At 40.8% G+C, this 14,925-nt stretch overlaps 1 protein-coding gene across 2 annotated transcripts in view; it reads right to left on the bottom strand.

Annotated features, from left to right (window-relative positions):
- The window catches only part of LOC141126853 (retinal guanylyl cyclase 2-like), a 211,856-nt gene that overhangs the window by 82,168 nt on the left and 114,763 nt on the right, over positions 1-14,925 (bottom strand). For both annotated transcript variants that reach the window (XM_073612862.1, XM_073612863.1), the window contains exons 5-7: positions 14,779-14,863; positions 4,603-4,699; positions 1,331-1,459 (exon numbers count right to left, since the gene is read on the bottom strand). In XM_073612862.1, the coding sequence (XP_073468963.1) occupies positions 1,331-1,459; positions 4,603-4,699; positions 14,779-14,863 (311 nt within the window). The remainder of the gene's footprint in view (positions 1-1,330; positions 1,460-4,602; positions 4,700-14,778; positions 14,864-14,925) is intronic.

Raw genomic sequence — 14,925 nt, 5'->3', positions numbered from 1 at the left:
TTCTATGCAGTAAGATAAAAAGCCTTCTTTGTGTAGGAGCCCCTCTCAGCCCCCCTAACACTTACCTGAGGTCTCTCTCTCACGCAATTCTCCCTCCTGATTGGCTGAGACACAGCAACAGCGCCATTGACTGGCCCTGGTGTCAGTCAAAGTCATCTAGACAATCAGCGGAGAGAGGGGGCAGGGCCGGGTCGGGGCTCCATGTCTGAATGGCCACAGGGAGCTGTGATGCAGCTCGGGTGCCCCCCAGCAAGCTGCTTGCTGTGGGGGTACTGAAAAGGAGGGAGGGGCCAGGAGCACAGAAGAGGAACCCGAGAAGAGGAGGATCAGGGCTGCTCTGTGCAAATCCAATGCAACAGGGCAGGTAAGTATAACATGTTTGTTATTTTTATAGGAAAAAAAATGAGACTTTACAATGACTTTAAGGCTGCCATACATGGCTCGATTTTCAGCAACATTATGTTGAATCAACTAAACTTCGAGCCGGGAGAGACTTTGAGTTTTAAAAGCATAAAATGGAGTACAGTTTCACTTCAAGGGGGTTCAATCTGATAATATGCTGCTTAAAATGGGAAGCTACAAAATAACTATTGTGGTCCAAAGCTGTATACAATTTGTTTTGGTTGCCACTAGGAGGAAGTGTGGAAACATTCATTATACATCAACACTGGTGTTATAGATTCAGAATAGACTTGTGCAGGGCAAAGTAATGGGTTCGCCCTAAAACTTTAAACTCCACCCGTCCCACCCAGATTTACCGATGTTGGATTAGAAGAGGCCAAAGGTGTTTAGTAGAGTTGAGGTCAGGGCTCTGTACAGGCCACTCAAGTTTCTCCACACCAAATGCATCATACTATGTCTTTAACTCAATAATTTAGAGGAGTGTACACATACTTTTGGTCATATATTAGGTGTGATGGTCATGTGTTCACCGATTTTTTGCCATATAATGTATTGTCAGGTGTCCTTCTTTACCATAGGTCAGTTACAATCCTAGCAATGCCCTTGGATAATAGATGTCAAAATGTGACAGAGAACAATGATGAAATTGTAACCAAGTATTCAGAAACATCTTAGATGCTTTCTGGTTGATGGTTTCAGCCTTATAGCAGACAATAAGGAAATAAGAGCGAAAACAGTGAGCATCAAAGAAATGCCCAGTACGTTTCTGTGGTCCTCTTTGTTCTGTGTCACACACCATTCAAAAGGTTTTATTAGGAACTAAATGTGTGCACTCCTATAGAACACAAAACAGCACACCCTTCGCTGCCAAAAAAGTATCACATGGCCTAAAAGGTGTACTGACAACCCAATATAAGATTCTGGTTACCTCGTAAACAGCCACGTTGGAATTCTCATGGTTGACTGCACTTTTTGTAGACAGGGAACGAGCTATGGATTTCAAACTCCTGCAGTCTGAGATGCTTTTGGTGTCACTAATATTATCGATATTAATTTTCTGTGAAAGAAAATATGTTATGTTAAAGGAACTTTGTAACAGATTCATAAAGCATAAAGCAAGCCATTTTGCTCAAAGTGAAAGTAAACCCTCCTATCATTTTCAGCCAAGGAAGCTGCCATCTTGGCCTCTGTTTAAACTTCAACTGCCATGGTGGTGTGATCAGTTATGACATCAACCATTGGATGGTTTGACAGTTTGGTTAAGAACACAACCAATGTGACAGTTATATTCCTGTTAAATCGTAGAGTTTACTTCCGCTTTAAAGCACGATACCAAACATACTAAAAACAAATAGTTTGTGGTTTTAGATACCCTTTCGGATACTATTAGATAACAAAATATCACTATTATTATTTATATTATTAATAATGACAATAATATAATTTGTATAGTCTTTGTTGAAATGGCAGAAAATACTAATACTAATTTTGCTGTGAAGCTGGATTAATATCATGTAGCGCTCTCATTAGTATCCCTTAGGATTTAACCCCATTTCACAGTCAGCTTACAAAACACTGGGAGAAAATGTGGACTTAATATCCCTGTAATGCAAGTGACATATGACAAATTTGTAATCCTAGTTCAATCTATTTATTATGAGTAAAAGCACAAAACCAGCGAATGGGAAGAGTCTAGGAGGATAAGCTTATGCAGCCTGCTATATACATCCGAGTCGGAGGCCAGAAGGGTGTGCCAAAACCTATAGTCCCTGAAAGGCTGGAGGCTCATACAAGATATGACGAAAGTTTGTGGGCACCTAAAAGACATAACCAGACATCACATTCCAAAACCATGGGCATTCATATAGGGTTGAACAGTTAAAACATAAATACTTGCACTAAGTAACAGAAAATAATAAATAAACCTGCAGCAGCTGTCCACAGAGTGCTACAACCCCGGAATATAAAAGTACATGTAAACAGCGCTTGCAGAGATAAAATACATATGCTTATATAATGTGCCTAAGTGCTCAAAAAGTGTATATATATATATATATATATATATATATATATATATATATAAAGTGCTGAAGTGCTTCAAGTATAACACACTCAATGTATAATAAAATAATGAATAATAAGAAAACATCTAATATTGTGTTAAGTGCTCCAAACAAATAAAGTACTATAGTGCTCCAATGATTATTCCAGGTGCTGTGTGCCACGTTCCCCTCTTGTGACCCCACTCACCAAAGATAATGGACCCACAGCTTTGCAGTCTTTGGGTCGTACACATTGTGATCTATTGATCTGGTAAGATGGGAAGAACTCCTCGGAAACTCTCCATTCAAAACAAGGGGGTCTTGGGGATGGCCAGAGAAACACACATCTATCAGGCTCCAAAAACAGAAAGAGAAGCTAATAGTGAAGCACTGCAGGCTAAGGCAATAAGCGCAAGTTAGGCACCACTTACTAGACAATGGAAGAAAACAGGCATCAGTATAGAGAAACAATTCTTCTGGGTTTGTCGCTGCTCGGCGTGCGTTCCACGGAGGGCAGAAGTGACATCAATGATTGGAATAGCCGCAAATACGTTGATGTATTTGACGTATTTCTGGCTATTCAAACTATTGATGTTACTTCTGCCCTCTGTGGAACGCATGCTGAGCAGCAACGAACCCAGAAGAATTGTTTCTCTACACTGATGCCTGTTTTCTTCCATTGTCTAGTAAGTGGCGTCTACTGTAGCTTGCGCTTTTTGCCTTACCCTGCAGTGCTTCACTATTAGCTGCTCTTTCTGCTTTTGAAGCCTGGTAGATCTGTGTCTCTCTGGCATTCCCCAAGACCCCCTTGTTTTGTATGGAGAGTTTCTGAGGAGTTCTTCCCATCCTACCAGATCAATAGATCACTGTGTGTATGACCCACAGACTGCAAAGCTGGAGGTCAATTATCTTTGGTGAGTGGGGTCACAAGAGGGGAGCGTGGCACACAGCACTACTATAGTACTATAGTACTATAGTACTTTATCTGTTTGGAGCACTTAACACAAAATTAGAGATTGTCTTCTTATTATTTGTTATTTTATTATACATTGAGTGTGTTATACTTGAAGCACTTCAGCACTATATATATATATATATATATATATATATATATATATACACACTTTTTGAGCACTTAGGCACATTATATGAGCATGTGTATTTCATCTCTGCAAGCACTGTTTATATTTACTTTTATTAATATAGAGTTGGCCTCCCTTGTAACCTCCACTCTTCTGGGATGATTTTTAAGAGTTCCATTCAGCCAAAAGAACATTTGTTGGGTCAGGTACTGATGTTGTACAAGAAGAGGTCAAAGGTGTTCAGGAGTGTTGAGGTCAAGGCTCTGCGTAGGGCACTCGAGTTCCTTCTTGCCAAACTCATCAAAACTTGTCTTTATGGAGATGGCTTTGTGTACAGGGTCACAGTCATGCTGTAAGAAAAGATCTTCCCCAAACTGTTACCACAAAATTGGAAGCGTACAATTGTCTAAAAGGTCTTTGTATGCTGTAGCATTAGCCATGCACTTCACTGAAAATGCCCTATGTGTGATATTTTAGAGGGGTGTCCACATACTTAAGACCATATAATGTGTTTTACCAAGCCCTGAATGGAGCCAGGCAAAGATTGGTGTATTTATGTAAACTGGACCAAGTTCATAGGTATCCAACACTTTAAAACACAAATTGTGCTGGTCTCTACCAATATCCCAACAGATGTTTTCTTTATCCTCCCCAGTGATTTATTTTAGGGGTGAAAATAAAATAAATCTGATCTGTTGCTCCAACAAAAGCTGATCTTTTTATTCTCATTTTTTGTGTTAATACAAAAGAAAATAATATGGACAAATACCTGGCAGACTCAAAACAGAATCCATTTATCTTACACCTTTGAGTATTATCATATATAATAAAGGTTATATTATGGCATTTAGTGGGTATTGTGCTGTATTCATCTTTTTTTGTGAATTATTTTTTATATTAATCTCCCACACAGGAACCATTCAGCAATTAACAGAGGATCCTGTATATATTTGTAAGAGCCCCTTAGAGCCTAGAATGTCTATGTCGGCTCTATAATATGGACTTTTATTGACATATTGACAATTCATGTTTAATCCATCCAACATGTACTGCTTACTAATCTTTTGACATCTCACCTTCATACTCAGTTTGGGGTTGATGAATGTCAGGTCATCCAGGGATAGTAATATTTTGTTTGGTCCTTTTACCAGTTGTATCTGAAGAAGACTGTGCCTGGAATAATAAAACATAAAACATTATTTGTGTAATACATAAGTAGATAATCCTCAGTGCTGCCTTTTGTAATGTCATGCTGGGAGATGGTAATCTACCAATACCAATCAGCAATCACAAGTTATCTTATTACTTCTATGCAACAGAAAGAGAAGCAAAGATTTAGCGGGCGCTGTTGGTTACCTAAATACCCTTCCCAAAAGGATACTTTAAATATAGACTCAGGTCTCCCAAAGACCCTATAATGTTACACTCCTGTGAGTGTGTCTATTAAGGCGTGGTCCGTTCTTCCTTTCTCTTTAAATTTAAAAGGCTAAGGCTTTATCAGAGCCAGGGTAAGAAAGAATTAGTCAAAATAGACAAAGGTCTACCCATCGCGGATGATTGTCTTACCCCGAGACGAGCCCCCATTTGAAAGGAAATAGTAGGTATTCTGGACGACCACCCATCTATAGGTACACCAACAGGGCCCTCAGATATCTGGAGACACCGAATGAAATGAAAGGCAGGTTGTACATTCGTAAAATTTCCACTTTTATTAGGTGCGTATACAGCTTATATATGGTTCAGCTTACCAATCAAAAGAGGGGAGGGGGGAGTGGTTAGTAAATTATGTATTTGTATAGAAATATATAGATATATGGTTATACAAGTCAGTGACCTTTTAAGATACATTATCATGAGTTAACAAGGGTCTACGGACCATCTGGTTATGAGTCATAAGTCATGCATCCTGTCCCATGGCCTACAGAACAGGGAACAGGAAAAGACAAACCAAACCACAATGATATATATATATATATATATATATATATATATATATATATATATATATATATATATATATATATATATATATATATATATATATATATAGTATAGTGCTGTACAAGCAGTTTTCTTGTGCTAAAATCCAAAATGGGGTCACAATGGTTTGGGCATATTATTGCACATACGACTCCCACATTGGGTACCAGAGATAGTCTTTCCATGGTCTTAATGCAATCATAATTACATAGTTAAGATGGTGGAAAAAAAGACACAAGTCCATCTAGTTCAACCAACAGAGAAATAAAAACTACACACAAATAGAAAACCTTCAAATACACTACCCTATACCCACAGTTGAGCCAGAGGAAGGCAAAAGAAAAAAAACAAAACAATAAAGCATGATCCAATTTGCTCCAGCGTGGGAAAAACATTTCTTCCTGATTCCCCAAGAGGCAATCGGATATTCCCAGGATCAACTTTACCTATGAATATTTGTATCCAGTTACTGTATATTACGTGTATTTAGGAAAAGAATGCAGACCTTTCCTAAAACTATCACCATGCAGTATTTGCAATTCTGGATGGTACTGTGACTTAATTTTCAATGAGTATCACATCTTCTAATCGTCACAGTATAATTGAGATTTAGATCTTATTTTAGTGTGGTTGGCCTAAGCAACTCATGAATAGTTATGCTTCTTGTGGTCTCCCTTTAAACTTTTTTTTTTTTTTAGTTTTGGGTAACATGGAGAGAAATTAGAACACCTCTCAGGTTTATGTTGCTGTCTATGCCCCCATTATGCCCCTTTACACCAGCGGACCAATCAGGTCAACCTATCCGTTTTTTCAGGTGGACCCAATTGAACCACCCATTGCTCTCTATGGAGCAGCAGATGTCAGCAGACATGTGTCCACTTACCCCCAGCGTCATCCGATCCCATCTGTCAGGCAGATCGGTTTGGATGACAGTCGAATGGAAATGGACAAATAATCCGTTTTCATCCGACAGCCCCATAGAGAACAGCAGACTGTGTATGCGGAGCGAACACGGACCTGTCATCCGCCTGCCCAGTGGGGATCAGCGGAGAGATCAACGTCTGAGCAGGCGGATCCGCTTGATGGATTCTGCTCCATCTGAAAGGGTCCTTATGGAGATCTACCCTCTTTATTTGCCCTTTTTAGGTCTCATCCACACTGGGCCACTTGCTCAGCTTTTCTAAATGTCTTTCTCGTTGCAGGAGAAAAGCAGCTTAAAAATGCGCTTAAAGTTGCATTTTTCAGGCATGTCAAATGTACTGGTGTTCATTCATTTTATTGATTGTAAAATGATTTTATTCTGGCCACTGAAATGAGTGAACACTCAAGAACTTAACACACCTGGCGTTTTTTTCTTCTTAAATGCTCCTCTCTTGAACGCACAGTTTTCGGTCTATAAAGGCCTGTAAATGCCTATGTGTGCATGGGCACATAAACTAACACGGAGGGGCATTTAGATGCAGAAAAAAACATCAATCACCCAGCATTTTTGACACCCAGTGTGCATGAGGCACCATTACAAAAAGTGAAATCACAAATTTTGGGTTCTCACAAGAACATTAATAGAGCATAGCTCCCAACTGCCCCTGGTTTCGAAGGGCTTTCCCTGATTTGGAGCATTGTCCCTCTGTCCCTTATTCCTCCTCATTTGTTTCTCATTTTGGTCTTATCTATATAGTTGTATATAAAATGCACTTTTTATCTATCAAAAAGTGTTTTTCAGCGCTAAACCTTTCATCTGATTTCTAAATTGCTGCATTTATAAATTCCAAAAGCCAATATAAAGGTAATAATGGTAAAAAAGAGCACTTGTGGGTTTAACCAATCTTGTTTTTTTGTACAATTCTCCTTTAAGGGGGCGTGGCAAGGGGTGTGTCCTATGTCTGCATACTTTTGCTGATAGGTGTCCCTCATTCCCATCTCAAAAAGTTGGGCGGTATGATAGAGGGGAAATCTTCCAGTGGGGACACAAATTCTCGTGACCTTGCAGAGATTTCATTACTTTGGAGAAATTTCCTCTCACTTCCTGGAAGTGAAGAGGAATCTCCCTAATGGGATACAGATGGCAAACAAAGGGACAGGGGCTATAACCCTCCCTTACTCCATCCAAAATGAAAAAGAAAAAAAAAAGAAGTTTTGCCTTAAAACCGACCTTCAGTCATTTTTTCAACTTTCCATCGATTAAATCTTCTGCCCTTGTTGTTTTAACTTTGGATAGTAAAACATTTTTTTTTCTGCCAGTAAATACCTTATACAGCCCACTTCCTGTTTCTTGTCTGGTCATTAGCCTAGGATTATGACATCATGCACAGCTCTCTCACTCTCGTGAGAGTTTGCCAGGATGGGAGGGGGGATGAGTCATAAGAGGGCCAATGAAAATTGCAGAGCTGGAGGCGTGCCTCTGTGTAAATCCAGAAAGTGAACAGGCGGCAGCTTCACCTGCCCACAGTTAAAATGGATGCAGCCAGACTCAGCGGAGGAAGATTTCTGCAGCATATTTGGCAAGTACAGAAATCACAGTATATATAAAATAATATGCAAAGTGGTTGGAGGGAAGCTTCAGAATGGCAAAGATGTTTTTAATTACAAATTATGTGAGCAGACTGCAGTTCCTCTTTAAGGTCTACTTTAAATGAACAGTGGTCATTGGCAGTTTGTGCTCAATGCCCAGCAAACATGGCAGTAATTTAGAAAACTGAAAGGGGATAATCCAGTCTTTAGGCACCTCTAGGGCCAACAAATCTCTCTTGTGCCAAAAAAGGTCCTTCAGTAGCCTCATTAGTCAATGTAAAGCCTCTAGTTTTAAGAGTGATAAAAAGGAATGTCTTAATAGAAATGTAATGGACCTCTTTTTTTAATGGTAAATAAAGATGGGAAGTTGGGTTTCTCCTGCACCCTTCTGGATAGCACTGGATAGAGTAGGAAGGACTATGCAGGGCTTTTATATCATTTTATTAAGCTCCTGAAGACAGAGTAATGTGCTGTCTATCTAAAGTACTATGGGCAGAGCTATGCATGGGAATTCCTGATAGGGCTGCCAAAAGTGCCAGCATCCAAGGAGCTACAGCAACAGCAAAGGTGACAATGCTGCTGTGATTTCACTGCAGAAGGAATGGCACTGTCAGCCTATCAAAGGAAATGCCTATAAAAATAAAGTTAAGGTAAACAAATAAGGATCAAATATGCCAAAAAAAAACACAAAAAACACTTACATGAAATACATAAAACTACCCTAAATACACTCCCATAAAAACTCCAACAACCTCTAAATCAGTGTTTCTCTGGCCTTTTTTCAGAGAGGACACCCTTTAAAATTATGGACAATCTTGAGGCACCTCATACTAAAATGTAAAAAACTATTCTAATAGCTTTACAAAATGCAGCAACACCCACACATAGGACATCCAACGTTAGAGGCAATTTATTCTTCCAAAGCAAATACACGTTTTGCACACTGGTACTGACTAGTATTCCAATGTTTCTCTTCTCCCTCAATTTCTCTCCATCAGTCAGCTAATGTGACCCCCAGTGCTGAGGGAGAGGGGTACAGGAGGGTCAAACAAGGATATTGTGGAGGCGAAAGACGACCTCCTTATTAACCATTTAGCGCCGGCACCTCCAGGCCCTTTAAAAAGGTTTATGAGGCCAGGAGGCGGGGCGTGGCTTAATATCACGTGACTGCCTTGATTGGCTGTCACGGCAGTCATGTGGTCCGAAAACTCCCGATCACAAGGAGCGATCAGGAGCTTTCGTTTAGGCGACGGTAACTGTGCCGGGAGCGCACAACGAGAGTGCTCTCGGCACAGGTGTAGTGGCAACAATTCACACAAATATGTAAGAGGCAGTATATTTGCGTACGGCGGGCACCAAGGGGTTAACTGACAAAGTCAGTGGTCTTTAGGATGCCAGTATCTAGAAAGGCGTAATGGTGCAGAATGAAATCCCGTGGCTTTGTGTAACTTAAAGGCCGGCTTCATCCGCAGGAGAGGCAGAATGGCGGTCTGCCTATGTAAACAAGGCAGAATGCCATTCTGTGAGGGAAGAAAATGGAGATCTTGTGTTTCTGCTAAGCAGAAACATGGATCTCCATTTTCCTTCAGCCACAGCATTCACGCCACAGTTAGAAAGCACTCCCTAGGAGCACATTTAACCCTTTGAGCACCCCTGGTGTTAACCCCTTCCCGCCAGTGTCATTTATACAGTGACAGTGCTTTTTTTTTTTAGCACTGATCACTGTATTGGTGTCACTGGTCCTCAAAAAGCATCACTTGGTGTCAGTTTTGTCCGCGAGAAATGTCGCAGCCTTGCTAAAAATCACTGATCGCCGCCATTACTAGAAAAATCAATCATAAAAATATCCCATAGTTTGTAGACGCTATAACTTTTGCGCAAACCAATCAATATATTCTCGTATTGGGATTTTTTTTATCCAAAAATATGTAGCAGAATACATATTGGCCTAAACTGATGAAAAAATTCGATTTTTTACATTTTTTTTATTGGATATTTATTATAGCAGAAAGTAAAAAATTTTTTTTTTTTTTTTTTAACTGTTGGTCTTTTTTGTTTATAGTGCAAACAATAAAATGTAATGGACCTCTTTTTTTTCCCCCACTGCTGCCACTCCTGGCACAGTTACCATCGCCTAAACGAAAGCTTCTGATCGCTCCTTGTGACTGGGAGTTTTCGGACCACATGACCGCCGTGACAGCCAATCACAGCAGTCACGTGATATTAAGCCGTGCCCCGCCTCCTGGTGTCATAAACCTCTTAAAGGACCGGGAGCCGCCGGTGCTAAGTGATTAAAAAGGAGGATGTCTGTCGCCTCCACAGCATCCTTGTTTGACCCTCCTGTACCTCTCTCCCTCAGTACTGGGGGTCACATTAGCTGACTGATGGAGAGAAATTGAGGGAGAAGAGAAACATTGGAATGCTAGTCAGTACCAGTGTGCAAAACGCGTATTTGCTTTGGAAGAATAAATTGTCTCTAACGTTGGATGTTGCTGCGTTTTGTAAAGCTATTAGAATAGGTGATCAAATACCCTCAAAAAAAATCTCTATTTGTGGGGGGGGGAAAAAAGGACATCAATTTTATTTGGGTACAACTTCGCACGACCGCGCAATTGTCAGTTAAAGCAACGCAGTGCCGTATCGCAAAAAAATAGCCTGGTCATGAAGGGGGTGGCAGCATTTTTATTTAATATGAGATAGGAAATGTTTGAATTTGTTTTCTGTGTCAGTCATGGCAACAGGAACCAATGTCCCATGCTTCAATGCTTGGATAAAATATAAAATAATATACATAATATAATGTATAATCCTTTCTGCTGACGCAACACCTTACGAGCAACAACTGCCTAACCTTTGCACGAACCTCAATTATATCACCATGTCAAAAGGATTTTGAACACATTAAACAAAGAGCACAAATTAAATTCTGGAGATTACTTCAAGATGCAGCCTGAGAGCCGCAGGAAAATATCTCCCGGCCGGGATGAGCCAAGATCCCAGCTGTCAGTGATGTCATCTGCCCCATGGGACGTATACTTCACACCAGACCCGAATACCAGAGATCTGGGCTAAAAAACTGGAGCGCTCCTCCCAAACACATTCCCATGTCGATATTACATTTGTTTCATATGTACATTTAGTTATATAGCACATGCCGAATACTGAACTGAAACCAATGTAAGCGATTATATTTGCTAAGTGCTAACAGATAAACATTTAGATAGCTGGGATGTTATGGTGAACATGTGTTATTACCAGTGGCGGCCCATCCATTAGGAGCGCCGCCCCCTCTATCTACAGCCGCTACCCCCATGCTCTATCCACGGCATATTTTAACAGGACACCGCCACCCCCTATTCATGCGTCTGGCCCCTTTCAGGACGCCGGGCGCGTGAATTACAGCAGTGGGGGTGTTTTTTTTAAAGCACCTGATTAGAGCCAGAGGCTCTAATAGGCTTCAAAATAGGGTGGGCTCGTGGCGCAGAGCATTTCGCCATGAACCTACCCAGGTGTTACAATAGCGAATGAATATTCGCTATTGAAACACTAATCCTCAATCCGGCCAATCAAAAGCAGTCTGAGACCCGTTTTCCGATTGTCCGAAAAGAGAAGAGTCACAATTGACCGCCGAGTAGGAGGGAGGAAACGGAAGCCGCCGTGATGCCCATGGAGGACAGGGGAAGGGAAAGCTGTTGCCGCCGCCGCCGAGCAAGGAAGCCCGGGAGAGGCGCTGCCCACCATAGATGGGGTAAGTGCACCAGACCCGACCGACCGACCTGCGAGGGGGTATGGAGGGGCCGCCACTGTGTGTTACACTGAAGACAGTAAACTGGCCCTTTAAACAAAGGGCCAGTTTACTGTCCTTTAGGCTTCAGGGGGGCCGGACTGCGGTCAGTGTGAGTAGAAAATGTCCCGGCATCACTGGAGTACACACTGCCCCATCACTGGTTTTAACAGGAGGAAAAGTGCCCCATTGTTGGTATCATTGGGAGGAATAGTGCCCCATTGACAGTGTCAGTGGGTGGAAGAATGCCCCATCTATGGTGTCAGTGGGAGGAATGGTGTTCCAAGGGCCGGATAGAGGCAAGCAAAGGGCCACAGTTTGGAGACCACTGCACTAAAGTATGTTGAAAGACAAAATATTTTTTTTAGTTTGGATTTGAAAAGGGTTAAAGTGTATGTTTGGGCACAATAACAAAATAAAATATATGCAGCTGCAGCCATAATCCTGATATAACCACTTCAATCTGAGGCCATATATATATATATATATATATATATATATATATATACATATATACACTATATTTTCAAAAGTATTGGGATGCCTGCCTTTACACGCACATTTAATTGTATCCCAGTCTTAGTCCGTAGGGTTCAATATTGAGTTGGCCCACCCTTTGCAGCTATAACAGCTTCAACTCTTCTGGGAAGGCTGTCCACAAGGTTTAGGAGTGTGTCCATGGGCCAGTCAAGTTCCTCCACCCCAAACTCTCTCATCCATGTCTTTATGGACCTTGCTTTGTGCACTGGTCCAAATCATTTGGTAGAGGGGGGGGTTATGGTGTGCTGTTGTTTTTCGGGGGTTGGGCTTGGCCCCTCAGTTCCAGTAAAAGGAACTCTTAAGGCGTCAGCATACCAAGACATTTTGGACAATTCCATGCTCCCAACTTTGTGGGAACAGTTTGGGGATGGCCCCTTCATTTTCCAACATGACTGCACACCAGTGCACAAAGCAAGGTCCATAAAGACATGTATGAGCGATTTTGGGGTGGAGGAACTTGACTAACCTGCACAGAGTTCTGACTTCAACCCGATAGAACACCTTTGGGATGAATTAGAGTGGAGACTGCGAGCCAGGCCTTCTCGTCCCAACTGAACTTCTGGAAGAATGGTCAAACATACGTATAGACACACTTGTAAACCTTGTAGACAACCTTCCCAGAGGAGTGTAAAGGCAGGCGTCCCAATACTTTTGTAATATATATATATATATATATATATATATATATATAGTGTATATGCAGCTGCAGCCATGATCCTGATATAACCACTTCCATCTAAGGCCATATATATATATATATATATATATATATATATATATATATATATATATATACACCCTATGGATGAAAAGATGAAAAGCAGTTAATTTGTGTGTGTAAAGCAACACATTCTGACTGGGCTCTATGGGCTGGTTCACACCAGATGCGGTGGGACTACGTTGGGCGGCTGCTCCAGCGCAGTCCCACTGCATAAGCAAAGCAAAATATCTTGTCTCCTATATGCTTGGTTCACACCACTGTGTTGGGGTGGTGTGAAGGCATGATGCGCTGAAAAAAAGTACTGCACGGAATACTTTTTTCAGTGTAGATCAGTGCGAGGCAATCCACTGCTTTGCACCGGGCGGCCGGCAATTGAACTTTATGAGATGTCTGTGTGGCATCTCAATAAAGTTTGTTAAAGAAAAAAACAAACAGTGCTATACACAGAGCCTTAGGGCTTCATCACTTCGCTGAGCTCAGTCGGGTCGTACCGCACCTGAGTGGCTGGTGTGAACAAGTCCTTAAAGGCTCTTAACCGCAAGAACAAAAATGTATTATATTGCAGTTTACAAATCTTTAGATGTGTTTGCATTAGTTTCCTTTTTTAGGCTTTCTTCCCTTTATTGTCACCTGGTGAGCAGCAAATAACAAGCTTCCTGTCCCTGGGTGACTTTGTTCACTCCCCCACTGTATCTATGGAGGAAGCCATGGATGTCACCCTAGGCTGGACTTCAAACAAATCTGTTTTTTTTCAGGTATATATGGGAGATAGGGAGATTAGTTTACAGAAGAAGAAGATAAAATTGTTTTATGCTTCCAATTCAACTCATGGATTTAAAAGAACACTGAATCTATAGCAAGATCAATGGGTATTTACTGTACTTTTTTTTATTTTTGAAAAAAACATGTTTATTGTTGTCAAAAAACACATCATACAAATAAAAGAAACGTGTCATGTCAGCAGCATCAATGGTTATGAGCATTACATATATTCTAACTTGCTTTTCCATCATTGTTTACACCGGACTAAGGAGGTACTACTATGTGCATAGCTTGGACATTGTAACTAGGTTAGCCATTTACATTGTAATGTTCATATTAAACTAGACATTTCCCCAAAATACCTTCCTAGAATAATGAAAACCGTAGCCTCCATAATCTTGCAGCTATACATTAGTGATCATGTAGTACAGGTATTATCGTTGGTTAGCCATGCGCTCCATATCTTATGGTACTTTTTAGGACAACCCCTGTGTATGTAGAGTACTTTTTTATATGGCAGGGACGCATTTACCTCTCTCAACCAGTCCTGATTTACTGTACTTTTTAGCCTAAAAAAAAAAAAGAAATAAAAAAGGAATGCAGCCATTGCATTCAGCAACTGGTAACTAGCTGCTCTATACAAATTTTCTGTTCTTGGGTTCTTGACCTTTATGGTTTAGACAGGCATGATAGATGAGGAGAGATGAGGAATAAAAAAAAAAGGAATAGAATTAAGTAGATGGAAGGATATTGGTGATTGTATTTTCCCTAACGTGCCACATCCCTAAATAGCTTGAAAGTTAGAAATCCCCTGGGGTGGGACTTTAAAGGAACTCAATAGTATTGCAAAAAAGTATTTAAAATAGTTTTCTAGAATTAAGTAGATGGGTGGTAAGAAGAAGGTGACATGTACTAGGTATTGGTGTCTACCTAAGTAGACTTCTATATTGTTACCTGATAAGATAGGAGACCCCAACACCACAGAGTGCCAAGGCAAACACCAGACCAAACACCAGGATGACAATCGATGGTTCAATACCTAGAAAAAGAAAGGGAGTTTCAGTTATTACATACATAATATCAGGCTCAGGAGCCTTCATA

Source organism: Aquarana catesbeiana, linkage group LG02 (assembly GCF_042186555.1).
Source record: "Aquarana catesbeiana isolate 2022-GZ linkage group LG02, ASM4218655v1, whole genome shotgun sequence".
Lineage (NCBI taxonomy): Eukaryota > Metazoa > Chordata > Amphibia > Anura > Ranidae > Aquarana > Aquarana catesbeiana.
The sequence above is the reverse complement of the archived record's forward strand: the minus strand, read 5'-3'. Positions and strand labels throughout refer to the sequence as shown.